This window comes from Eubalaena glacialis, chromosome 8, assembly GCF_028564815.1.
Source record: "Eubalaena glacialis isolate mEubGla1 chromosome 8, mEubGla1.1.hap2.+ XY, whole genome shotgun sequence".
NCBI lineage: Eukaryota > Metazoa > Chordata > Mammalia > Artiodactyla > Balaenidae > Eubalaena > Eubalaena glacialis.
Genome location: NC_083723.1, coordinates 115,635,491 through 115,661,421, shown reverse-complemented (window position 1 = coordinate 115,661,421; position 25,931 = coordinate 115,635,491). Strand labels below are relative to the sequence as shown.

Here is a 25,931-nt window from a genome sequence, read left to right as displayed (position 1 = left end):
GATAACTAATAACAACCTACTGTATAGCACAGGGAATTCTACTCAATACTCTATAATGACCTATATGGGAAAAGAATCTAAAAAAGAATGGGTATATGTATATGTATAACTGATTCACTTTGCTGTTCAGCAGAAACTAACATAACATGTAAATCAACTATACTCCAATAAAAATTAATTTTAAAAAGTAGCTTCAATGAGAGTTTTCATATTAGAGTTGAAAAGGGATGCATTAAATTATTATATACATAAGTAAATGATGAAATGCTAGCTATTTTAACATATAAACTCTAAAATATCAATGGCTTAACTGAGAAGTTTATTTCTTGCTCACTAAAGTCCAATTGGCCAGCAAGACAGGAAAGACTACTATTGCCTGTCATTCAGGGACTCAGACTTCCTGAGGCTTTACTATCTTCAATCCTTGGCCTCCAAAGTCACCCAGATTATTAGAATCCAAACAGAAGAAAGAAGAGAGAAAGTAGGGGATCACACAGGAGGATTTTATAGGACAGACACAGAAGTGAAATTTATCACTTATATCCACGTATCATTGGTCAGAACTCAGTCATATGGCCACACCTAACTGCAGAGATTTGGTAGGAGGGGAGTAGTCTGGCTGGGAACCCAAAAGGAGAGAGAGATAAATTTGATGAACAGATAGCCATTTTTTGTTCAATGGGCAATCATTTGACCTACAGTGCAATTTAAAGCATAGTGTAACAAAATATTTAAGCTGGAATACTACTCTACAAACTATTTTCCCCTCAGGTCTGGGGGAATGCCAATTATAAGAAGCCAGAGCAAGAACCTGGCTAAGATGCTAATCATGTTATATAGAATGTAGTTCTGAGTTTCTTCCCTTCTAGATACCACGTCTGAGGCTGTCGATGCCCGTGGAGAGATAGGGCTTGATTGCCTAGAGCCACCATCAGCGCTTGCACTTCCTTTCACCCATCTGGTCCCTCTTATGGATGCAATGATGAAAGAGAGGTAGGAGTACATACAAAGCAGGAAAATATACAGGCACATCCCCAATTCAACCCAGCACTATAAGGCAGCATCCTGGTGTGTAGTGGTTGAAAGAATATGGAAAAAAGCAATAGTCCTTGTATGGTTTCACTATTTACTAGTCAGACAGCAGATGATAAACTTTTTTTGAGTCTCAGGTGTCTCATATGTAAAATGATGGGAATAATTATATCTGCTCTATAGGCCCCACATATTGGTGAGGTGGCTCAGGGTTTATCTGGTGAAAAAAAGTCCTGATGAAAGGATATACTTGAGAGAATAAGCAACCTCTGAAAGAGAGAGAAAAAGCAGGTGATAGAAGATTAGGGAGGAGAGCAACCTTTGAATAAACCTATTACTGTGACAGTTGTGAAAGAAAGTGGCAATAACCTAATCGGGAAATATGATAAGCTTAACAATTTCTAAGAGCTTGAAAAAATAAAATTGGTCACGGCATACACCCTGAAAGATATTTTGTGGAAATTCAGAACCTACTTGCTTCTAGATGGAACCAAATATACTCCCAGCCACAAGCCAGGAGGGTAAAGAAAAAAATCAAAACTTACATGCAATTTTAGGTGGCAATGAATGACATTTCTAACATGGTTTCCAAACTGGGACCTAATTTCCTCCCTATTTCTGAGTTGGAGGCAAAGGTGAAATTATACACCACCTGCTCCCCTAACTTGCACCTGTTACTCTTTGTCTCTAGAACTTATACAGTTTTTCTTAGATTTTTGAGTCTTTACAATCTCCAAAGAAGAAATCAAAGAGGCTAATGACATCCACACCTTCTCAAAAAACATGCAGATAAGTGATTGCCTATAAACTCGACTCATAATTTTTGCACGATATCCAGACTCTTTTTTCCCCCAACAAAGGGAGATTTTGTGACTTTAGTTCCTACACTAATCGTAGAAAATATTTGTTGCTGAGAGGTTACCAGAAATTCTTGGGCTTTGTTTTCCAGAGAAACTTACAGTATAATAGACAAAGAAAACTAATTCCCACACCACCATAGGTCTTCACTCATTTAACCAGTGGCTCTGAAATGCAGACACAGTGTGGCATTTTTAGGATGACAAGGCAAGAGTGTGTCTATTCAGCCTGAAAATAAAGCAGCTTTATCTCAAAAATGAATGTCATCAGAGTCAAAGCATCCTAAGATCCTAATTAGAGTGATGCCTTAAATGAAAATACTGCAGAAGTTGTTGGTTAAAAGATCACTACAGCAGCTAATAGGAGAGGTTTGAATATGGGCTGTCCTAGCTTTTAAAAATGAAGCCTTTTTAAACTTTTCGGAGCACCATACTTCAAGACACAACACATCACATTTCAACTAACACCTAAAGGCAAAATGTCTCACAGTGTCCCACCAATCACCAGCCTACAACTGCCTAGAACAGTTAGGCTACCCTGACCAGTTCCTTTTTATAAAGCAGAAAGCAAAAGCAACATGCATAACCAGAATGTAGTTCATTCTCCAATTCTGCTTTTTTCAGAGAAACTCCCATTAAATGTTCAATGACAGTAAGATGCTGACATGCTGTAGAAACTCTCTTCTAAGAAGCTTAAAGCTCTTGGCTCAAATTATCCCACAAGCTTGTAGTGTGAGCAAGATGATAGATAACTTGCACCCAGAAAGATAGTCTCGCAGCCACATGTAAACCAATGAAGTTAGAACACTCCCTCACACCATACACAAAAATAAACTCAAAATGGCTTAAAGACTTAAATGTAAGACATGATACCATAAATCTCCTAGAAGAGAACATAGGGAGAACATTCTCTGACATAAACCATACCAATGTTTTCTTAGGTCACTCTCCTAAGGCAAAAGAAATAAACCTAAAATAAACAAAAAATAAAATAAACAAATAAAATAAAATAAACAAAAGAAATAAAACCAAAAAAAAAACAAATGGGACCTAATCAAACTTATAAGCTTTTGCATAGCAAAGGAAACCATAAACGAAACTAAAAGACAGCCTACAGACTGGGAGAAAATATTTGCAAATGATGCAACCGACAAGGGCTTGATTTCCAAAATAAACAAACAACTCATACAACTCAATAACAAAAAACAAACAACCCAATCCAAAAAATGGGCGGAAGACCTAAATAGACCTTCTTTCTCCAAAGAAGACATACAGTTGGCCAATAGGCACATGAAAAGATGCTCAACAGTGCTAATTATTAGAGAAATGCAAATCAAAACTACAGTGCAGGTATTACCTCACAAGTCAGAATGACCATCAGCAAAAAGTCTACAAATAATAAATGCTAGAGAGGGTGAGGAGAAAAGGGAACCCTCCTACACTGTTGGTAGGAATGTAAATTGGTGCAGCTACTATGGAAAACAGTCTGGAGGTTCCCTTAAAAAAATAAAAAGAGTTACCCTATGATCCAACAATCCCACTCCTAGTCATATATCCAGAAAAGACAAAACCTCTAATTCAAAAAGATACATGCACCCCAATGTTCACAGCAGCACTATTTTCAATAGCCAAGACATGGAAACAACCTAAGTGTCAACAGATGAATAAAGAAGATGTGGTATATATACACAATGGAATATTACTCATCTATAAAAAAGAATGAAATAATGTCATTTGCAGCAACATGGGTGGACCTAGAGATTATCATACTAAGTGAAGTAAGCCAGACAGGGAAAGATGAATACTACACGATATCACTTATATGCGGAATCTAAAATATAGTACAAATGAGCTTATTTACAAAACAGAAACAGACTCACAGACATAGAAAACAAACTTATGGTTACCAAATGGGAAAGGCAGGGAGAAGGATAAATTAGGAGTGTGAGATTAACAGAGGCACACTGCCATATATACAATAGATAAACAACAAGGATTTACTGTATAGCACAGGGAACTATATTCAATACCTTGTAACAAACTATAATGGAAAGGAATTTTAAAAAGCATGTAGATATACACATACATATATATATATATATACACACACACACACACACACTCACACATATGGATAACTGAATCACTTTGCTATACACCTGAAACTAACACAACATTATAAATTAAACTATACTTCAATTAATAAGTACTAAATAAATAAATGATAATCTCAGATTTTTACTTACTCACTTAAAACATGTGTTTCTTCCTGGGCTACATGGGCTACATCCCTTTCCTTTCACTCTTTTCTCTGTCTTCCTTTCTGCCTCAACCCTCTCCAGCAATTGCTCCAGCAATTCTTCCTTCTTTTTTCCCTGTACCATCAGTTTTGTCCCTGTCTACTGTGTCATTCCCATCAGCCTACAGTTACACTAATATTGCTCTAATTTTAAAAAAAAGTTCTTAAGTCTCTCTTAATCTAAATTTCTCAGTCCAGCTACCACTTCTCTCCTCACTTTTACAGGGAAAACCCTTTTAAAAGTTGTCTAAACTCAGTGCCTCCAATTCCCCCCCTCCTCCCATTCACTCTTGAATCTACCACTGGAATCAATAACTTCCATGTTGTAAAATCCAAAGTTCAAGTCTCAGCCTCATCTTACTAGACCCACAGGCAGCCTTGCACACCGTTAATCACTTCCTCTTCCTCCTTAAACTACTTCCTTTACTTGGCTTCCAGGACACCACACTGCTAATTTTTCCCTCACTACACTAGCTGTTCTTTCTCAGTCTCTTTTGCTGATTCTTCCTCAACTCCCCGAGGTCTATAAAGCCCGTGTGCCCCAGGATTCAATCCTTAGACCTCCTCTCTTCTCTATTTACATGCACTCTCTAGGTGATCTCATTCAGTCTCATGACTTTAAAAATACGATAAGCTCATGACTCCTAAATTTACATCCCAAGTGAGACTTCTCCCCTGAACCCAGGCCAACATATCCAACTAGCTATAGACATTTCCACTTGAGCATTTAAAAGGTATCTCAAATGTTATCATGTGCAAAAGTGTGGATTCCCAAATCAAGATCTTCCTGCAGTCCTGGCCATCATATTTAATGGCAACTCCATGCTACCAGGTCCTCAGGCTAAAAACCTTGATGTCATCTTTGACTTTTCTTTTTCTCACCCACCCTGTGTCTGATCCATCAGCCAAAATCCTGATAGTTTTTCATTCAAAATATATCCAGAACCCAATCTCTTCTCCCCCACTCTAGTTCCATCCACTACTTTTGTGGGCTAGTCTCCCTGCTTCCATATGTTCCCACTGCATCTAATTATTAACTTAGCAACCTAAGTGATCCTTTTAAACCATGTCTAGTCTAATCATGTCACTCCTCTTCTCAGAACTCTATGATGGCTTCCCATCTCACTCCTTCCTATGGCCTTCAAACCCTGTGGGAGGTGGCTCTCTACTTTGCTGACATCATATCCTACTACAATCCCCCCTTCATTTCTTCCTCCCACCCAGCCATTCTTCCATCCTTGTTATTTCTCCAACATGCTAGCTGTTCTCCCACATCAAGGCCAGTGTCCTTGCTACTCCCTCTGTCTGAAATCCTCTTCCCCCAGATCTCCCCATAGCTAGTTTCTGCATGCCCATCAGGTCTTTACTCAAAGTCACCTTCTCAGTGAGGTCCTCCCTGGCCACTCCATCTATAATTCCAACCCTGCCTCCTCACATGTCCTTCCCTTTCCATGCTTTGTTTTTTCTCCCTAGCACTAAACACTGTCTAATATATTACATATTTTACTTATTAATCTTTTTATTGTCTCACTGGAATATAAACTCGATGTGGGCAGGGGGTTTTGCCTATTTAGTGCACTACTATACCCTAAGCTCCTATTACGAATCCTGACAAGAAAGTATTCACCAAATATGTGTTGAATACATGAATATATAATTTATATAATTTATTCCTGCATCATGAGGGAGAACCACAGAGTAGAAATTATCAGCGCCCCCCCGGAAAAAGTCACCATCCTCTCTGACACTTTGAGTTCCTAGGAACTCTCCTGTACATAAGTACACTCAGCTCAGATATAACCTTGACTCCATGTGTCCACAGCCTTCAAGTCAAGAACCTTAGCCAAGGAGCTCTGTGCCATCTTCTGTAAGTTTCCACCACCCTCAAACCCCAGCCATATCACTTTGTGTTTAGGGTCACTACTTTTCCCAACTCCTCACTGATGCTGTATCCAAGCCCACCTGAGTCTCTTAAAAATCAGTGTTCAAATTATAAGAAGACTTTTTTAAATTAATAGGACAACAAAGTTGCAGAACAACTACAATCAAGTTGTGTTTGAGGCCAAGAGAATTAATTCTGTATTTCTCCATCTGGGAATTCTTCTATTAAAACAAACTGAATTTGTTTGGAACAGAAGATCCCCTCTGGACTTCCCTGGTGGCACAGTGGTTAAGTATCTGCCTGCCAACGCAGGGGACATGAGTTCGAGCCCTGGTCTGGGAAGATCCCACATGCCTCGGAGCAACTAAGCCCGTGCGCCACAACTACCGAGCCTGCGCTCTAGAGCCCGCGAGCCACAACTATGAAGCCCACACACCAGAGCCCGTGCTCTGCAACCAGAGAAGCCACTGCAATGAGAAGCCCGCGCACCGCAACAAAGAGTAGCCGCCGCTCGCCGCAACTGGAGAAAGCCCGCGCGCAGCAACGAAGACGCAACGCAGCCAAAAATTAATTAATTAATTATTATTTTCTTTTTTTTTAAAAAAGAAAATCTCCTGGAGTATATGTTTAGCATGTTAAAGTCTTTATCATAGGACTCATCACCTTGAGAGAGTCCATTTCTCTCTTCTCAATAATAAGGATCTCAGTACAGGGATATCACTGTTGTTGTTCCTAAATGCATTTCACTACCTGGAGATGATCTATGTTCTGTGAAGAAGCCATTATGGTCTCTGATGCATCTCCCCTTTTAGCAGCTTATTGATCTACAAGCACCCAGCCAGCCACCACACCACTACGGATATGTGTAATAAAAGCTGATACAGGCGTGCTGCTGGCACAGGAGCACAAAAGTCCTTTTCTGAAATGTTAACAATTCTGCTGACCCAAAAAGATGAAATGCCACCTTCCAGTTTGAAATAAACCTCTGGGTTCCTACAGGTTTTAAAACAAGCATATATGACAAAGAGACAGTTTTCTAGGGTAAGGGCTACCCTCCATTTTATAAGACTCACATTACTGCAGAGATCACTAACAATTTTTAGAATTATTTTTTACAATTAAGCCAGCTCTTCAAAACACAAGTTTAGTGTTTAGTTGGGATGCCTACCCAATGGTTACTACTGAATGTACAATCTAAATTTTGGTCTATAGCACTTTATGCAACTTAGGCAAAAGGCGCTGGAAATCATTTTTCTAGCTTAAACCCAGCATAGACTTAACTAATATAAATCCAGGAGATACAGTGGTCATAGAAGATGTTTCCTTGATATGAAGCATTTATTCAACCTAGTTTAGAGAGCCAAGCAATGTAGCTGAGTGTACATTTATCTGCTGAAAACAAAAGAATTACTCTACTAATCCGAATGACAGCAATGGCTCTGCCCTTAGTAAATCACATGGCTAAAGGAGAGGTCCTTAAAACCTTCCCCATGAGATTATCAGCCTGAACAACAGTCACTGCCATTCTGGAAGAGAATCCACTTCCCAGTGACACCCTGAGAGTGAACATCTCTCTCATCCATTGTTGAACTGGGACTCGGTGGTCTTCATAAGCCAAGGTGTATTGGTTGGTCATGATGTCTTTCTGTCCCCAGATCCTCTGTAGGGGATGGATGTTTCCTGTGAGCAATGTTGCTCACCAGCCACAATGGGGCCAGATGCATCAGAGACCTGGAAATAGATACTGGCCGTGTTTTCCCGGCATCGCTGACCCACCCCAGCTGGAAGTTATGAAAAGCGAACTGAGGTATGAACCAGAAGGGAGGCAGTCACAAAAGCACATCCTCTGTCTTCTGGCCATTATCTGACCAAAATCTCTATTAGAAGAGATTTGAGAAAGCTGCCTTAAATAAACAGTTGAGAGGGAGGCTTCATTGAGACAGCCTGAAGACATGCCTGGTGATAAACACTGAGAAACTTGAGAGAATGGTCACATATGCCAGACCCAGAGGTAAATTTGGCAATTCTAATATCCATGATGGGGACAAGAAATGGAGCTAGCCTTCTCTTTATCCAATACACTATGGGTGGGACGACCAGCCTACGGAAAGCATGCCGAGAAGAGAAAGTGGGCAAGATCATAATGAAGAGGTCTAGTCCAGGAAAAATGGAACAATCCCCACTTGAAATTCTCGTCTTGTGAATCAGAGATATGGACACTTTAAGCAAATACAAACCTTAACAAAGAAAATAAATTGAAGTTTATCGTATGCATTACAGAACAACGCACAGCAGGTTTCCTTTTAATAGTGAGTTTCCCTAGTCCAATGAAATTACGGCTCTTCGCTAAATGAGATTTCCAGGTCGACTGCATTAACTGAAATAAACCTTCATTCATTCAACAACTATGTATCAAATACCTATCATGGCCCATGCATTATGCAAAACACTGCAGATAAAAAATGAATAATAAACAGGTCAAAAATAGTCTTTAAAAGGAGGGAAACATATGGGGAAGCAAAATGTCACTGGTGCTAGGAGGGGAAAGATGTCTAGTGTGTGACAGAGGGCTAAGGAGGAAGAAGGCAATTCTCCCTGGGAGATGGAGGTGACAGAACCCCAAGCAAGACGAGGAGGAGGGGCTGAAGGCTGATGCCTAAAGGATAAGAAGGTGTTGGCCAGGCTGACTTGGGGTGGCCGTGAGCAGGGACAGGGACTTTCAGGAGAAGGAAGAAGCTTCATAAACAAAGGCTCCCAAGGCATCAAACAGCTTAGCCTGCTTGGGGACCCAGGAGTCCTTCATCAGGCCTGGAAGAGAGCATGCTGGTATGGAGAGAAGTAGACAAAAGGATGAGATGGGCAGACTGGGGGGTGGGGACGGGAGAATGTTGCCAGACCTGTGACGCCTTATGTGCCAAGGTGAAGATTACGGACCTTATTGTGACTGATAGGTTGTGAGGAGCCACTGAAGGGTTTTAAGCAAAGCGATAACATGATTAGATTTACATTTTTAAAAAAATCACTCTATATAGAAAGCATTTACGGGAGATGAGATTAGAGAACAGGGAAACCAAATAGAGAATGCTACAAGAATACAGGTGAGGAGGACCTCACCGCAGCAGCGATACCCGAATAGCATGGGGAGATGAGCATGAATGTATCAGGAGGAAAAGTGACTTGTTCACTGCTTGGATGAGGAGGGCAAGAATGAAGAGATCCCTAAGGATGACACTCAAGTTTCTGGTTTGGGCAAGGAGAGAGGAAGTGATATCATTCCCCCAGATGGAGGAAAATAAAAGAGGAATGACTCTGGGGGGAAAAAGAGAAAATAGGTTCTTTTGGACCCATGGAACCTCCAAGTGGAGATATCCAACAGGCGAGATGTTTGGGTGGAAGGTCTGAGTGAGAGATTCCCAGTGCAACAGGTTGTGAACATCAAGGGCTGAAATTGGCCCTGGGCATGAGTGAGATGGCTCAAGGAGAGGGTAAAGGGTGAGAAGAAAAAGTGGTACCCTGGAGAACACTCACACGGGCTGAGAAAGAAGAGCCAGTGACTGAGAGGGGGTAAGAACCAAGACAGAAGCAGACCAAGAGAGAACAGTGCCCTCAAAGCCAGGGGAGGTGAAGTTTTCAAAGAGAAGGAGCAGTCCCAGCTTGGGGGTCGGGGAGGAAACCCATTGGCAGGGGCCTCAAAGTGCACTGAAGGTGAAGGTGAAGAAGACAAGAAATCCAGGCAAGGAGGAGAGGCCACACCTGAAAAGAAAAAGGGCCAAGCAAGATGATCTTCTGTTTCGCTTGTGTTAACCCATTCCAGAAGGAGGGAGAGAGAGGGAGAGGCTGGAAACACAGAGGCCAGCCCTTCCCAAAGTCATTCATTTAAGGATGGGCAGGAAGAGCATCCCAGCAGAGCATAATGAATAAGGCAGCTCATCCACCTGGGACCTGGAGATGCAGGCCTGCCCAGAGCTACACATGGGCATCTCTTTAGCCCTGTGGTTACTAAAACATGATCGTGGCAGTTATTCAGCTTCAACACCCCTGAAACCCCCTAGGACTTTCGTGATCCCTAGTAACTTCAGGCCCAGCTTTGGTGTTTTAAAAGCATTATCAGGTGAAAATGGAACCCTTGCTGTAATTCCGATGGGACTTTCCTGTTCCAGCTGGAACTTGTATGGTGTGGGAACATACCATTACCATAACAGACGGGCTCCTGGTTGAAGTCATCCTCACAATTTTAAGACTACAATTCTGATTCCTTCTTAGCAATCCTTAGCTTTTCCTTTCCTAGTTTATGCTGAGCTCCTCCCTTAGGGTTCACACACCTTTCCAGGTGTTCGTGCTCAGTCTCTGGTTTGTCCCACTCTCTCTGTCTCCGTGCCTTAGCTATTAACGTTCAATGTCTGATCAAGTTCATTGGAGGGGTGGCTTTGGTTTAACTTTCTGGCCCTTAGAACTCTTGGTTTTTCTCCACAAGCTGCAGGAAATCTACAAAGCAGGGAGTGACATGCACACTAGTCTCTATCTCACAAATAAGTCATTTTAAAGCCCTGATTTCCTCTCCTTACATCACATCAGAAGGGAGGAAAACATGATTTTATCCTTTCTAAACCCTTCCCCGGGAGCTACTTTCGGTGAAAACTGTTGGTTAAAGGTTACCTGATTCTCCTCTTTGCTACTACTTACAAAAGTCAGTCACAGATTGCCTCAAAGCAAAGTTTTCCAAGAATTTTCTTTAAAGAACCTGCCTCCTGAACACTGAATAGTACAGTCTGAATAAAATGTTAACTTTTTTTTGTCAGAACGGCAACAACTTTCCAAATAGCTTCAGTGTGCATGAATGTGTGTGCCCCAGTTACTTCAGATCTTTTTTGTTTTTCAAGAAATAAAATATCACAGATGAAAGCACCGCCCCAATTCCATTTCTTTTCTTGCCCTGAGAAAGATAAACATCATCCTTCATTTTGTGTTTATCAGTCACATGCATATTTTTATAAACACAAGGCAAATAAACAATATCTAATGTTATTTGATCTGTTTTTGAGCTTCATATAAATAGCATCATACTCTTCATTTCATTCTGCACCCTGCTCTTTTCACTCAAATTTTATGTTTATCCATTTGGAAATATGTAGATCTAGTACATCTATTTTAAATACACAGTGGTAGTTTCCACTGTATGAACATACCATACCTATTATCCATTCTCCTATTAATGAATACAAGTTTTTCCTTTTTGTTTACTTAGTTATTTTATTATTATAAGACAGTGATGCCACGGAGAGTCTTGGATGTGTTCCATGGACTCATGAGTATATAGCCAGGGGTAGAAGTGCCAGGCGACAAGGCACATGTGTCTTCAGCCTCACAGGATAGTATCCGATGTTGTATTAGTTAACATACAGCAGCATATGAGCGCAGAGCTTCTTCAAGGTAAAAATCACCCTATCCCATCCAGGTGTGCAAAATACTCCAGAGCCTTGGGGAATAAGAGTTGTGTCTGCCTAAATAGAATTGCTATTATAAAGATGAAAAGAAATTGAGGGCAAAACTGAATGAGAGATTGCTCTAGAGCAAATAAAGTGTCCAACAGAGTGAGCTTCAGGATATAGAACAGCAGGGCATTTTCAAACGCAGGAAATGGTATAAATTTATGAATATGACCTAATATAAAGTAAATTGCCTTTTCTTGGCAAACTACTTGGACACCAAAAAAAAAAAAAAAATCAATTGAAATAATTCAGATACTGCACTCTCCCATAAAAGCAGCAAATCTGTCAAACTTCTTTGAATGCCAACAGCAGCCTCCATTCAAAATAAACATCACCTGTAGAAGATTCCTAGTGACTCCTGGAATGGGCCTTTAAACATCATCTCTGTGTATACAAATTTACAAAAAAAATAAACTTTTTTCATCCTTAAATTCCCTGTTCATTGCCTGACTTATATTTATACTTGCTGGTATTTTTAAATATTGCTGAACAGAATATCTCTGATATGATTTCTTAAAATCTGGTAGCAACAGCTGCCTCTTGGGAGAAGGACTAGGAGTCTGGGGGACAAAGGTGGGTGGAAAGCAGACTGGACAAGTTATTACCTTGTCATTATTAATTAATCATTTTTAAATGAGGCAAAGACTTCACCTTATCAACCCACAGTTAACCTCTCTAAGTACATGTTAGGACCAGATGTCCCCTTTTCTGCAAAGCTTCCTCTAACTCCTCCAAAACTCAAGAATCACTCAGGCCCCCAACACATAAATCTCTCAAAGAACCAAACTTGGATCTCCAAAATAAACAAACAGCTCATGCAGCTCTATGTCAAAAAAACAAACAAGCCAATCAAAAAATGGGCAGAAGATCTAAATATAGAGCTCTCCAAAGAAGACATACAGATGGCCAAGAAGCACATGAAAAGATGCTCAACACCACTAATTATCAGAGAAATTCAAATCAAAACTACAATGAGGTATCACCTCACACTGGTCAGAAAGGCCATCATCAAAAAGTCTACAGACAATAAATGCTGGAGAGGGTGTGGAGAAAAGGGAACCCTCCTACACTGTTGGTGGGAATGTAAATTGGTACAGCCACTATGGAGAACAGTATGGAGGTTCCTTAAAAAACTAAAAATAGAACTACCATACGACCCAGCAATCCCACTACTGGGCATATACCCTGAGAAAACCATAATTCAAAAGGATACATGCACCCCAATGTTCATTGCAGCACTATTTACAATTGCCAAGACATGGAAGCAACCTAAATGTCCATCAACAGAGGAATGGATAAAGAAGTTGTGGTACATATATACAATGGACTATTACTCAGCCATAAAAAGGAATGAAATTGGGTCATTTGTAGAGACGTGGATGGACTTAGAGATTATCATACTAAATGAAGTAAGTCAGACAGAGAAAGACAAATATCACAGGGTATCACTCATATGTGTAATCTAATTTTTTTTGAAAAAGATACAAATGAACTTATTTACAAAACAGAAGCAGACTTATCAATATCGAAAACAAACTTATGGTTACCAAAGGGGAAACGCGGTGGGGGAGGGATAAATCAGGAGCTTGAGATGAACTCATGCACACTACTATTACATAGGATAGATGACCAATGGGGATGTATTGTATAGCACAGGGAACTCTACTCAATATTCTGTGATAACCTATATGAGAAAAGAATCTAAAAAAGAATGAGTATATGTTCATGTATAACTGAATCACTTTGCTGTTCACCTGAAACTAACACAACATTTTAAATCAACTATACTCCAATAAAATTAAAATATTAAAAAAAAAAAACCCAAACTTGGGGTTTGTATTTGTTAGTCTTCTTGTATACTACCTTTTTTTTGTCTCTCTGAGGACAGGAGCTATGTATTTCACTCAGGATCCTCTACCCCAAGGAATGTGCCTGAAATAGTTGGTACTCAATAGACATTTTTAGAATAAACACAGTGAAGTGTTCTTTACCATACAATGGTTTTTAAATGACCCGAGGAATGTATTCATTACTTTTAGTTGTTTTACATACTAGTGCTCTTGAAAAGTTTTGTTTAGAAAAAAGATACAATCCTTGAAGGTGTTTCAAGGTAAGCCCTATGAGAACAGGGATTATGTCTGTTTTATTAACTTCTGTGTCCCAAACATATCTGAGCTAGTGCCTGGCACACAGTAGGTGCTAAAAAAATGTGTTGAATAAATGAAGATCCTCAGTTTTGAAGCATTCTACATACCAGGAATCCAGTTCCTTTCTCTATTAAGTTTTTTAATTCTTTTAATTAACTTATTTAATTGTGTTAAAACATACATAACATAAACTTTATAATTTCAAGCATTTTTAAGATTATGGCTCCGTGGCATTAAGTATACCCACACTGTTGTGCTACCAACACCACCTTCCTCCATTAAGTTTTTAGATTTTTAACCCCAATCTGCAACATGGCATTTCAAATCATTAGGAAGAGAAATGGTGAATTCTTATTACAAGGTCCTACATTAGTATGAAATTAGCTGCTTTGTTTTCCACCTCTTCCTTTTACAAACTAGCAGCCCGCCATGATCCCTTCAGAAGCATCTCTGTCTCTGTCTCTCAATTTGCTCTCTTTCTCTCCCTTTCCTCCCCCTGCTTTCCCATCCCTCTCTTTCACCTTCTCTCAACCATTCACCCTTTATTTACTCTCTATCACATAAATTTAACTTTCTCATCAAATGTGAAAGGGTTTGATGTTTTTACAATCCAAACCCACTCTTTTACACATGAGGAAACAAAGTCCTTTAAAAGAATGTATGCATTCTCTCAAAAACAGCAGACATCCAATCAAGATGTTAGAATAAATGTTGTGTCCACTCATCTACCAAGTCATGCACTCCCTTCTCTCTGTGTGTATTTTTTGGGGTAAGCAGTTATAAAAGTATCTGCATCTGAATGAACATTTGTGACTCTACTGTCTAATGTCTAGATGTATACCTGCGTGCGTGCGTGCGTGTGTGTGTGTGTGTATGTGTGTGTGAAGGGTCAAACTAACCCAGAGTGTGTTTAGGATTCTGCCTGAAGGCCTAGGATCACCTACAAATAGCAAAGAAGGAGAAAATATTTTTAACTGACAATCCGAAGTGGAATATACAGAATCGATCCTCTAATTGATCCTTACCGACCCTACAGTAAAAGAATAAATAAACCCACCTTCTGCAACAGAAATAAGGCCCTTGACTTTGTTGGTTCAATAAGATGAGCTCACCCTTGAGTTCCCTGACCAGCTGATTCCTGATCCAGTGGATACAGACGTGACCTCCTGCAGAAGAGCCTGACCCACCCACACGTGACAATGAACTTGGGAAACCGTGCGCTGGAGCGTAAGCTCCCTCAGGACAAGAACCACATGATGACTCTTTGTTCTCCTCCAACACACATATAACACACATGCACGGGGATGCACACCTTACACAGAGACCGTGGGTTTTGTGTGTGTCTGCCTGGGAGCAGGTAAAGCCTCTGGATATTACGAAACCAAAACTAATACAACTATTAAATTTTTGGCTTACTTGTCCACCGTCCCCTTTGTGCTTCCCAAGGGCAAAGACACTTCATAGCATTCACTACTGCACGTTATATTATATATTGATTAGTTCATTAGATATTATTTTTATTCCATCTGTATTTATTTATTGTCTCTCCCCCCACGGAAAGTAAGCTTCTCCACAATACCCAGACTCTAGGCCGTCAATAAATATTTGTGGAATGAATGTGTATGTCCTTAAAGTCTATAACCTCAGCACCTACCACAGTGAACAAAATGAACACTCAAAAAAAAAAAAAATACTCAAAATCACAGAACAAAAGGTGGACAAGCTTCTGTCGGCGGGTCTCAAGGCAAGGTGAGATGCTTTGCTTTGAAATGACCTTCCTCTCAGTGCTAAGCTGGAATCCTCCAGCAGGTCTCACCTTTGTGGATTCTAAAATTACTTCCTATTTTGTTATATCTTTGAAATAGCAAGTTTAATTTATTTCTTATTGAAGTTGATTTACAAAGTTGTGTTAGTTTCAGGCGTACAGCAAAGGGACCCTATTTCTTTTTTAGTTTGGGGAATCAGTATACCAGCCTCTTCTCCACCCACCCCTGCCCCAACAGACTCTATGGTGACAGTAGAGTGGGGTGGGTGAGTCTCCAAACCAGGAGCCAGAATTCAAATCCTAACAACTTCATTTCCTTATGATGAGATGTGGCAAGTTAATGGAGCTTTGTGTGTCTCAGTTTCCTCAACTGTAGAATAGAGATAAATAATAATAATACCCACTTCAGAGCAGTATTATGAAGAATAAATTAGCTAATATATGTAAAACTCTTAGCAGAGTACCTGACAGCAAGTCTGATTACTATTAATCTTCCCACCCAGTCAACTTTGCAAGTTACTTTAATGGAGTCAGGAGAGGGAAAGGAGAGAAGAGAATTCTGTGAGTCAAACATGGAAAATTAGGGGCTTCGCTGGTGGCGCGGTTGTTAAGAATCTGCCTGCCAATGCAGGGGACACAGGTTCCAGGACTGGTCCGGGAAGCTCCCACATGCCACGGAGCAACTAGGCCCGTGCGCCACAACTACTGAAGCCCGCGCGCCTGGAGCCCATGAGCCACAGCTATTGAGCCCGCGCTCCACAACGGGAGAGGCCACCGTATTGAGAGGCCCGCGCACCGCAGCGAGGATTGGCCCTCACTAGCCGCAACTAGAGAAAAGCCCGCGCGCAGCAACGAAGACCCAACGCGGCCAAAAATAAATAAATTAATTAATTAATTAATTAAATTTATTTAAAAAGAAAAACATGGAAAATTAATAAAATATAGATTTAGCACAATTGACCGTGAACTAAAACCTTCTGCAAAACATTCAAGTAGCAAAGTTTCTTCAGGTGTAGAATAATACTCTTAAATTTAAGCCCAAGTTACCATGTTCAATTATCCTCATCTGAAATAAAGTATGTGCTTGCTCTTAGAGGCTATAGGCTCCATGTCGCCCTGTCCCATAGAACTTTCTGTGGTGATGGAAACATTCTCTAATCTGCACTGTCTGAAATGATGGCTACTAGATACATACAGTTACTGAGCATCTGTAATGTGACCAATGTGACTAAAGAAGTGATTTTTAAATTTTATTTAATTTTGGTTATTTTAAGTTAAGTAGCCACGTGTGCCTAGCGGCCATCCTATGGGCCGCACTGCACAGGGGATCTGAGCTCACAAGCTCCTTGACTTGGCCCTCGCCTGCTCTCCAGCTGTTGGTCTGCTCCTCTCCCTCGCCCCAGAAATCAACACTCACAGGGCCAAACTGCTGGTTCACACCTCCATGGCTGTGCATATACTGGCCTCTTTGCCTGAAATGCCCTTCCTCCCCATCCACCTCCAAACTTCATGAAAATCTTGTTCAAATTTCATTTCCTCAGGGCAACTCTCCCTAACTCCTTCCCGCCTGACCTCATCCCACTGCCAACACAATCCAGCATCACCTCCTCTGTTTCTCTGCATCTGTTTCTGTTGCTCTCAATGTCTTGTACTTGTCACTTATTCTATGTGACACTAACAGACTATGGGAATTCTAAGGACCAGGTCTTATTCTCTCTTCGTTCTAGTGATATGTGCCCATCCCATAATACATGTGCAGTAAATATTTGCTGAGTAACATTATTAATTTGTGAATACGTGCAATGTTCCATTAAAATATATTTCAGAACATTGACCATCACTCCAGGATTATGAAAACCATTTAGGTCAAATTCTATTATAAGGCTTATTTTCAAATAATAAAAAAGATCTTAGAGTCTCAGTTGAAGGTCTGCTGATTTCAAGCCATATCAATATAAGATTTCAGTACTAACCGAAGAATATACATGTTCCCTGCAACAAAATCCTGCCTGTAGCTGGTCCTCCTAAGGGTCTGGAAGTCTCTTGGATTTCAGAAGCTGATCCTCCCATTGATCTGTCCCCAGTGCAGTGACTTACTAGGGAGACACAGATGAGGTTGAAAAGCAGGAAGACAAGAGGACATGAGTATGGACACAGATGGGAATTCAAGAGTGACTCATCCTTGCTACACCCTCTACCCAAATCCTACCCTTGAGAAGGAAATAATTAAAATCTTATCTAATGTGAAAAATAATGATTGTGGGTGATATGTGTTTTTTCAATGACATGCGTCATCCAAAACTCTACTGTGTTACCTTTACTCCTTAGCAAAGCTTTTGCTCAAGAAATCCTCCTTGTTAAATTATGTAGCCTCTGTTGCAATATTAACCTGCCTTGAGAGCTACACTGGTTCATTTTCTATCACAATTTTCTGACTAATCCTTTATTTGGATTCCCACACAGTGTTCCTACAATTAGAATAAGCTCTTGATGGATAAGTTTCTGTGAACCTAATTTGTATATTTCCCAAGTACCAAGCATCTAGTGGATGTATTTTACAAATGATTATCTTTCCTGCCCTCCAGGAACTTATGGTTCAATAAGACAAACAAATAAATACACAGTGATCAGAAATGCCTTTTTGTGGGTACACTCATGTCAGCAGGGCAAGAAACGGATTCCACAAAGAACATGAATCCAAAGGACTTTATCTTCAAATCAGATATGGATTTGACTTTTGTTTTCTTATTAATTATGTGGTTTTATTGTAAAATGCAAAAACAGCACTTTCTAATGTAATGAACATTGATTTAACAAATGATTGAGTTCTTTAGGGCTATATGATCATTTAGATAAATCTCTAATTTTCCCATAATATTGACAGATTTTAAGCAGTCTTTTCTCTGATTTCCCTTTCCCCCTGCCCAACACATATCTCCAGAATTTTAATCGAAGATGTTTCCAAAAAAGACAAAGGCCTAAGATAGCTTTTGAGGCTGCTAATGAATACCATGAGAGAAATATCTTTCCCTAAGGTGTCCTAAAAGTAAATATAGGGATATCAATTTATTTTTTAACTTCTTTCTAAAATCTGTACTTCTAGGAGGAACATCAAGTCTAGAGGTTACATTCTATGTGCCATTGGAATTGCTTGTGAATTCTCCTAATATAAGATGCACTTATTTCCAAAATGTGTCCATCACTACTTAGAAAAAGCAGATCTGGCTTTCAAAGATTATGTTTTGAGATTAAAAATGAAGATAGTGACCTTAAGTCTCTCAGGATTTGTAAGGCTGGCATGCCATCTATCTCAATAATAACTAACAAGAATGTCAAATGGACAGAAACAGCCATGGTAAGCAAGTGCTTGCAGCTGACAGTGATTGCTGTATTTTGGGTGATGGGGAACAGCGTTTGCATTAGTTCAAGAGAAATAGAGTGCCCTCCCAACTCTAGGTATCAGTGTATTCAATCCCCCTGTTGGTCCATTTTCTGTTGCTTCAATTAAAAATCAGTCGATACAAAGTCAAAATGTTGTACATCCTTCCCCTACCCCTTTCCCTGTCACTGTGTTTCCAGCTTCACTGGAAGAACATGTCACTATGGTAACCAATCCCTCTGGTGCACAGACCAAGTCAACCTTTCTAGTCGATCGCCAAGCAGAGCAACATGGAATCAAAGCTCTCAATGGAACCACCAGAGGCCATGAATTCCATCCTCCTTCTTCTAAGTGGGGTTAACCAGTACCAGACAGAAGGATACCAGTCTTGTTCCAGGAGATGTTCAAGAAAGGAAATTCAAGAATGTCCTTCAGCAAGTCCTACCAGTGTTTGTTAGTCATTATTAACATGAATTCTTCCTCACATGTCAGCTAACTTCCTACCATTCCAATTTTAATGAAAGCAGAAAATGATGGATAAAACAACATTTTCTGAATCTGAAAACTGCTACAAAGTCACCCATTGTCAAAAACTATTCTGCTTCCTCTTGTTTTCCCACTTCTAAATCCAAACCCAAGTTGTTCTCTTCTGCAATTCTCTAATATCCTGTACAGCTTGACAAAGTTGTAGCGCTCCAAGCGGGACACCCTGCTCTAATAAGAGTCTATCCATGAAGCAGATGTGATATTTGTAATAGTAACACATTCTTAACTAAATCAGCTAAAATCCCTCGTCATTCTACAGAAGCTGTAAAACAAACATTAAGATGAATTCTCTTTCTGGACCTACCCCACCTAAATCTAAATCCATACCCACTGTTTGTCTTTCTTAAACAATTGACTTTTTTTCAAATTAACAATTTTTTTCTGATCCATTTCAACATTTTTATAAGTCAAAGAATATCAGTTCTCACATATAAGATTTTAAAACAGCAGCAACCTTGCATTATAATTATTGAGACATTAAGAAACTGCTTGGTATCTTGGCCACAAAGACTTTGCAGATAACAGCATTGTTCTCACTTTGGTATCACCACTTAATAGATGAAGAAAATGAAGGGAGGTGCGGGGAACAAGACTTATAAAATTGCACCACATCTTCTAGGGTGCAGCTACCATCAATGCATATTCCAGGATGCGTATTCCCTTCTTCAGAGCAATATTAGTATACATCGAAACAATATCTCAGCAGGCTAACGGAACAGGATGGTCCCCAAAGTATAAATCATGCAAGATTTACAAACTGCATCAGATGAACAGACTTTTAAAAATTTATGTGATCATATTAAAGTACCAAATAAATTTTTATCATTAGCAAATGCAGTTTGTTTTCTGTTTTGGTATACTTGGGTATTTTTTATACAAATCTTCTGAACATAGTATTTTTTTCTCTGAAGTACCCACTTTGGTGCTGCTGGAAGAACTACTTTTTGTGTGCTTATTAGATCTTGCTCATATTCAATGTGCATAAGACACTTTTGTCAACCACTTTCTCAAAATGAGAAATCAAGAATTGTGGTATGATGCTACAGGTCAACGGGCTGTTGGGGTGAAACAGGGCAGGGGCTGTGATTTATTAATGTTTATATGACCAATGCCTGCAGTATGCCCGGTATAGCATAGCACTTAAACGCTTCCGGCACGAATAAGGCCTTCTCTGTGAGATGTTTTCCCAAATTTCCCTTGATGAATCAGTTCAACATCTAAAACAAAGATTAAAACTAGGAGTGTGTCTACGCCGACAAATCACTCTTAAAGGGCTTCCTCTACTAAAAGCAGAACATTATAGATTCCTTCCTTTTCGGAGACTACTGAAGCCATTTCCCTGTGTAAAAACCCTGGACCATGAGATTCTACCGGAATCCCATCAGACAAAACGCAAGACAAGAGGCCGGGTAGAGAGAGGTAAGCCTCCATTACCAGCTACTCGGAGGCAAGATCTGGCCACTGCAAGGCTCAGCCGAGCCTGGATAACCTGACCTCCTGGAACCAGGAGGCCTGAGAGACTGCGGCCGCGCAAGGGAGGAGAGGGCGGCCCGGCCCAGAGGCGCCGGTCTCTCCGCAGCGCCACGCGTCGCGGCGAGCGCTTACCTTTCCGAATCAGGGCCGCGATCTCCGGGTCGAAGCCCTGTCGGTGGCACTTCCTCCAGAGGCCCGTGTTGGTGGAGTTGTACTGCCGGCTGCACTCGTCGGCGGGGCTCATGGCGAAGAGCTGCCGGCGATTCCGGGCCCGGAGAAGTGTGCCCTCCCAGCGGTCCAGGCGCGAGCGGCTGGCCCGGAGCGGCAAGTTGTTGTTATTGTTGTAAATGAAGCCAGGGTCGACCCGGCGCGTGTTGAAGGCCTTGCACCTGTCCCTGTGCTTCCTGGCGTCCGTCTCGTACCAGTGGTCTGAGCAGACGGCCACGGCCAGCATGCCCAGGGCGCAGAGCGCTAGCGAGAGGCCCGTGTAGAGCAGGAACCTTCCGGCAGCCATGCCTCCGCTTCGCGGCTACACCGTGGGCATGACCCGCCGCAGCCTCGCCTTCCCTCCGCGCGCCCGGAACACAGCTGCGGGCGGGCTGCCGAGCCAAGGAGGGGGAGGGGGAGGGGGAGGGGGAGGGGGAGGGGGCGGGGGCAGGAGGGGGGCTCGCGCAGCGGCGCCCCCTCGGCCCCCGGCTGCCGGTGCGCAGCCCAGGGACTGCGGGAACACGGGCGGGCACCCTAAAAAGTTCTCATCCGGAGAGGCTCCGGCAAGCCTCTGCGCATCCTGCGGAGCAGGTGCAGCCTCAGGCGGCGGCGAGCCAGACACGGCCGCCTCCCGCCCCCTCCCGGCTCGGCAGGAAGCGACTGCTCCGAACCGGCCGCGGCCGCACTCAGCCGGGCTTCGGGCGACGCTGCCCTCGGGCCGGAAACCAAACACCGAATGCCCTCGGCTGCGGCTGGGCCCCTGGGCTTTCTTGGTGTAGGGTGGCGACGGGACCCACTCGCTTGGCCTTCTTGGGAGGGGGGTGGGGGGGTAGGGTGTCTATCAGGAGGAGCCGCTAGACGACAGGATGAACTGAAACACCCGCGATGCGGCCGGCCAGCGAAGGAAACCTCCAGATGCCAGGGCTGCCTGCCCTGAGTCCCGCCTGGGTCTCCCTCTCAGCCACTCTCCCCCTTCCGGTCTGCGAGAGAAGAAATGTTCTTCCTCTCTGGGTCGGGTCCTTTAAAAATCTCTGTCCTCTGGTCACCAGCAGGTCCTTTGCTCCTTCTGGCCAGCGCGCTGCGCTCAGAGGCGAGCTCCCAGTCGGCGCACGGTCTCGGCCGACCTTTCCCCGCGAGCTCCCGGGTCGTCTGCCTCTTGCTTCGCCATTCAGGCGGCCCCTCGGGCCGACGGTGCGGTCACCCGGACGGCGTTAACGGACGAGCCTTGGCCGGGGGTTTGCGGCGACGGGGCGGCAGCTCGCGGGCGGGAGAGGCGGGCTGCGCCGAGGAGGGCGCACCCGGCAGGGCGCACCACGCGGGGCTCGCGGAGCTCGGCACAGGGCGCCTTCAACACCATGGACAGGTCGCGCGATGGCTGCGCCCCGCCAGCCAAGTACCCAGCCCCGGGGGCGTCATGCCGCCCTCCCCAGTGCCGTCTTCCTCCTGGAGTGTCCGCCCGGCCACCTTCAGACCCGCTTCTCCCGCGGCGCCTCCGCCTCACTTCATCTGGCTCCCGGGTAGCCCCGGGAACGTGCTGCCCGGGAGCTGCTGGTACCCAGAAAAACAACTGCCCCGGCCCTTCAACACAATCCGCCCCCTTCTCCTTACACCTGAGCCCCGGCACTCTAGCACCCCATCTGCGCTGCCCAACTGGGGTCAGCCGCTCTCAGATTGCAGCATTTTCTTCGCAGCCCACCCAGGAGCTGAGCTGCCGGCTCACTCGGCAGCGTGCAGAGAATCGCATCCCAGCCTCGGCGTTCCACCATCAGGCTCCCGGCGAGGTGGTCGCCGAGGTGAATGGGGCGAGGGTGGGGGAGGGAGGCTGGGTCGCTCAGCTTCCCCTCCCGGCCTCCTCCTCTAGCCGCGGCGGCTCCGGGGCCTTGCGGTCTCGGCCGGTGCCGGGGAGCGAGAGCCCAGGCTGCGCCCGGGAGGCTCGGGAAATCGCATCGCCCGGTTGCGGGCGCTGTAGGAAGCCGCTGCTGTGCTCGCTCGGGCGCCGGGCGCTGCAGCCTTGGCTAAAACCCACAGACGAGAACACGGAGCGCGCAGCCAAAAGCTAGTGATGTCATCCGTGCAACGTGAGCCTCATCTCTTATTTTTCTAGCATTCTTAAAGATAAAGTGCACCATTTCCCAGGCAAAATGTCTAAGCCTTATTCTTTGACCAGGCAAGTCAATGGTGTGTAGAGAGGTTTGTGCCCAACCACATCCATATTTATGCACATATACATACATGTGGTATGTAGCATGTTTACACGCATTAGTATTAAATTAGGGATGTTGCCTCCATCTCCTGTTTATCTCTTTTCAGTAGTGGAAAATTCCCTTAAATCGAAGAAAAGACTGCTTATTGCGGAGTCGGCATTCAGAGGGGCTGAGGAAGTTCCCTGCATCCCCGGTTTCGGTCGCTGATGTCCTGGATTGTGTGTGATCTTTGTTTTCCCCAGAAAGCCACAAGCGCTATCCTATTAGCTACAGGCGTTTCCACCCGGGGCTGAGCGCGTGTCCGCGGGGTTGTCACCGCCAGCCCCGGTCCAGCCCCACGCCAGCGCCAGGCACCCCGACACACACCCACCTCCACTTGCCTCCACTTCCCTCCTCAGAGGGAAAAGAAAAAAGAAAATTGACTGATCTTTTCCAGACAAGAGGAACAGAATTTTCATGGGGGGGTGGTGGATGCTTAACAGACATTTTGAAAACGCCCAGGGGCTCGCGCTTTGAGAAGGGGAAGTGGGGCTAAACGAAACCTCGGTGCGGGCTTTGTACTTATCCGGGTGGGGGCTGGATGAGGGCTCTGAGAGGTGTCGCGGGTAGAGCCCAGACCTTGAGCGAGTGGGCCCCGAGCGAGCCCAGCTTCATCCCCCCACACACACCGCCCGGCTCACGTGAGACGACGCCGCAGGGCTGGGAGCCTCCCTCCCAGGTCGAAACCCTAGGTTCTTCACTCTAAGCCTCACCCCTCATTTTCACCCTCATTCCAAAGCCGAGGGCCTGCACTGCTGGGTAAAGAGCTGCCCTGGGGAGAAAGAGAGGGTCCGGCACCCTGCTTTGAACAACTGGGCCTGCGATCCAAAATGAGCGCACCTCCACCATATTCTTTTTGTCTTTTTTCCTCCTTCCTGCATTTTGAAAATCGCCAACGAGGCGTTTCAGTGCCATCTAGTGGGGGAGGGGCATGCCTCGCTTTTCGTCCCTGATGCTGCAACGGGACTTGCTGAAGGGACAGCAGAGACCGAGGATGTCCGCTCGGTTCTTGGGTGCCCGGCTGGTCGCGGGCTGCAGGCACGTCCCCTCTGCCAGATCCCGGTCCCGGGAGCTAAGGCGGAGCTAAGCGACTTTGGCCACAATGTCTTCTCACTTTCTTTCTACACTCCTCTTACCCGCTCTCCCTCCCTCAACCCTGAAAAAAACAGAAACAAGTGCAGACACTTCGTACACAGGCAGGCAATGTCTTCAATTTCTGGAGCTATTTTCTTCGGTAAAGCCCAGAGCATTTTTAGGTTAGCAGTATGCCTGCCTTTGACAATAGGAAGGAGGCAGAAAGGCGAAATGACATCTACAAGGTCACTCGGGAAGCTGGGGCACAGGCAGCAGTAGAGCCTCAGTCTCCTCGTACCCAACTCTCCTGCCCCTGAGAACCAGCTGAAAGAGGTGCCCCTGAGACATCTGGAAGCCCAGGCAGCTGCTATTCGCAATAAATGTACTTTTTCATTTTGTCTGTATCCTTCCTCTCTCTGCCATTATTCCACTCCTTTCTTGCTCTTGCTTTTTAACTTTTTCTCCTGGCCTGTGCCTTAGGCCTGTTTCCAATGATGTGCCTTGCCCCTCCCTCATGGTCTTCCTGAGCAGTCCTGCGGGGGGAAGGGACCCAAATGCACAATGTCATCATCTTTTCTGAACATCATTAAAGTTGTATTTTGAAATGTTTGTCCTCCATCCCCAAAACCCTATGAAAGACACTGATTAGAGGCCTTCTTTAAAGTGCAATGTTCTTGGACAGCCCTAAACCATTTGGAGATGATCCTGGTCTTTGGGGCTAAAAAGATGGTGGACTCTTCCTCTAGACTATATGACTACAGGATTTTCTTTTCTCAGTTGAGTGATCTACATTTCTTCCTTCTGTCTTCTTCCAATTCCTCATTAGTTACAGCTTCACAGTCTCTGTATTTCCAACCTAATCCTTCCCATTCGCACCTACACTGGCCTAGGATCACAGAAGCTCAAAATTGGAAGGAACTATAGAGTTACCCACACAATAACGCATGAATCTCTTCAAGAACATTTCCCAAAAAAGTGACTGACCGGCTTCTGCTAGCACACTTGCAGTGATGGAAAAATCACTGTCTTGGGGGACTTCCCTGGTGGTCCAGTGGTAAAGAATCCGCCTTACAATGCAGGGCATGCGGGTTCGATGTCTGGTCAGGGAACTAAGATCCCACATGCCGTGGGGCAACTAAGCCCATGCGCCACAACTACTGAGCTCGCGCGCCTCAGCTAGAGAGCCTGCGTGCCGCAGACTACAGAGCCCACACGCCCCGGAGCCTACGCGCCACAACTAGAGAGAGAAAACCCGCACACCACAGCTAGAGAGAAGACCGCGTGCCACAACGAAAGATCCCGCATGCCTCAAGGAAGATCCCGCGTGCCGCAACTAAGACCCGACACCGCCAAAAATAAATAAATAATAAATAAATCTTTAAAAAAAGAAAAAGAAAAATCACTGTCTTGGAAAGCACTACTGGATGGTGCACGTGGTTACACAGGTCTTCCTTATCCTAAGTCTTATCCTAGGTCCCTGGAATCCTACCCATTGGCCTTCGAGAAGCCCACAGATACCTGATCCCTCTTCCATATCA

The 25,931-nt window shown here is 43.8% G+C and overlaps 1 protein-coding gene across 1 annotated transcript in view; it reads right to left on the bottom strand.

Annotated features, from left to right (window-relative positions):
• Positions 1-21,456, bottom strand: part of TMEM178B (transmembrane protein 178B) — a 350,603-nt gene extending 329,147 nt beyond the window's left edge. Inside the window, exon 1 of the mRNA XM_061198109.1 lies at positions 21,002-21,456. Coding sequence (XP_061054092.1) covers positions 21,002-21,383 — 382 coding nt within the window. The 5' untranslated portion in view covers positions 21,384-21,456. The remainder of the gene's footprint in view (positions 1-21,001) is intronic.
• Between the last annotated feature and the right edge of the window lie 4,475 nt (positions 21,457-25,931).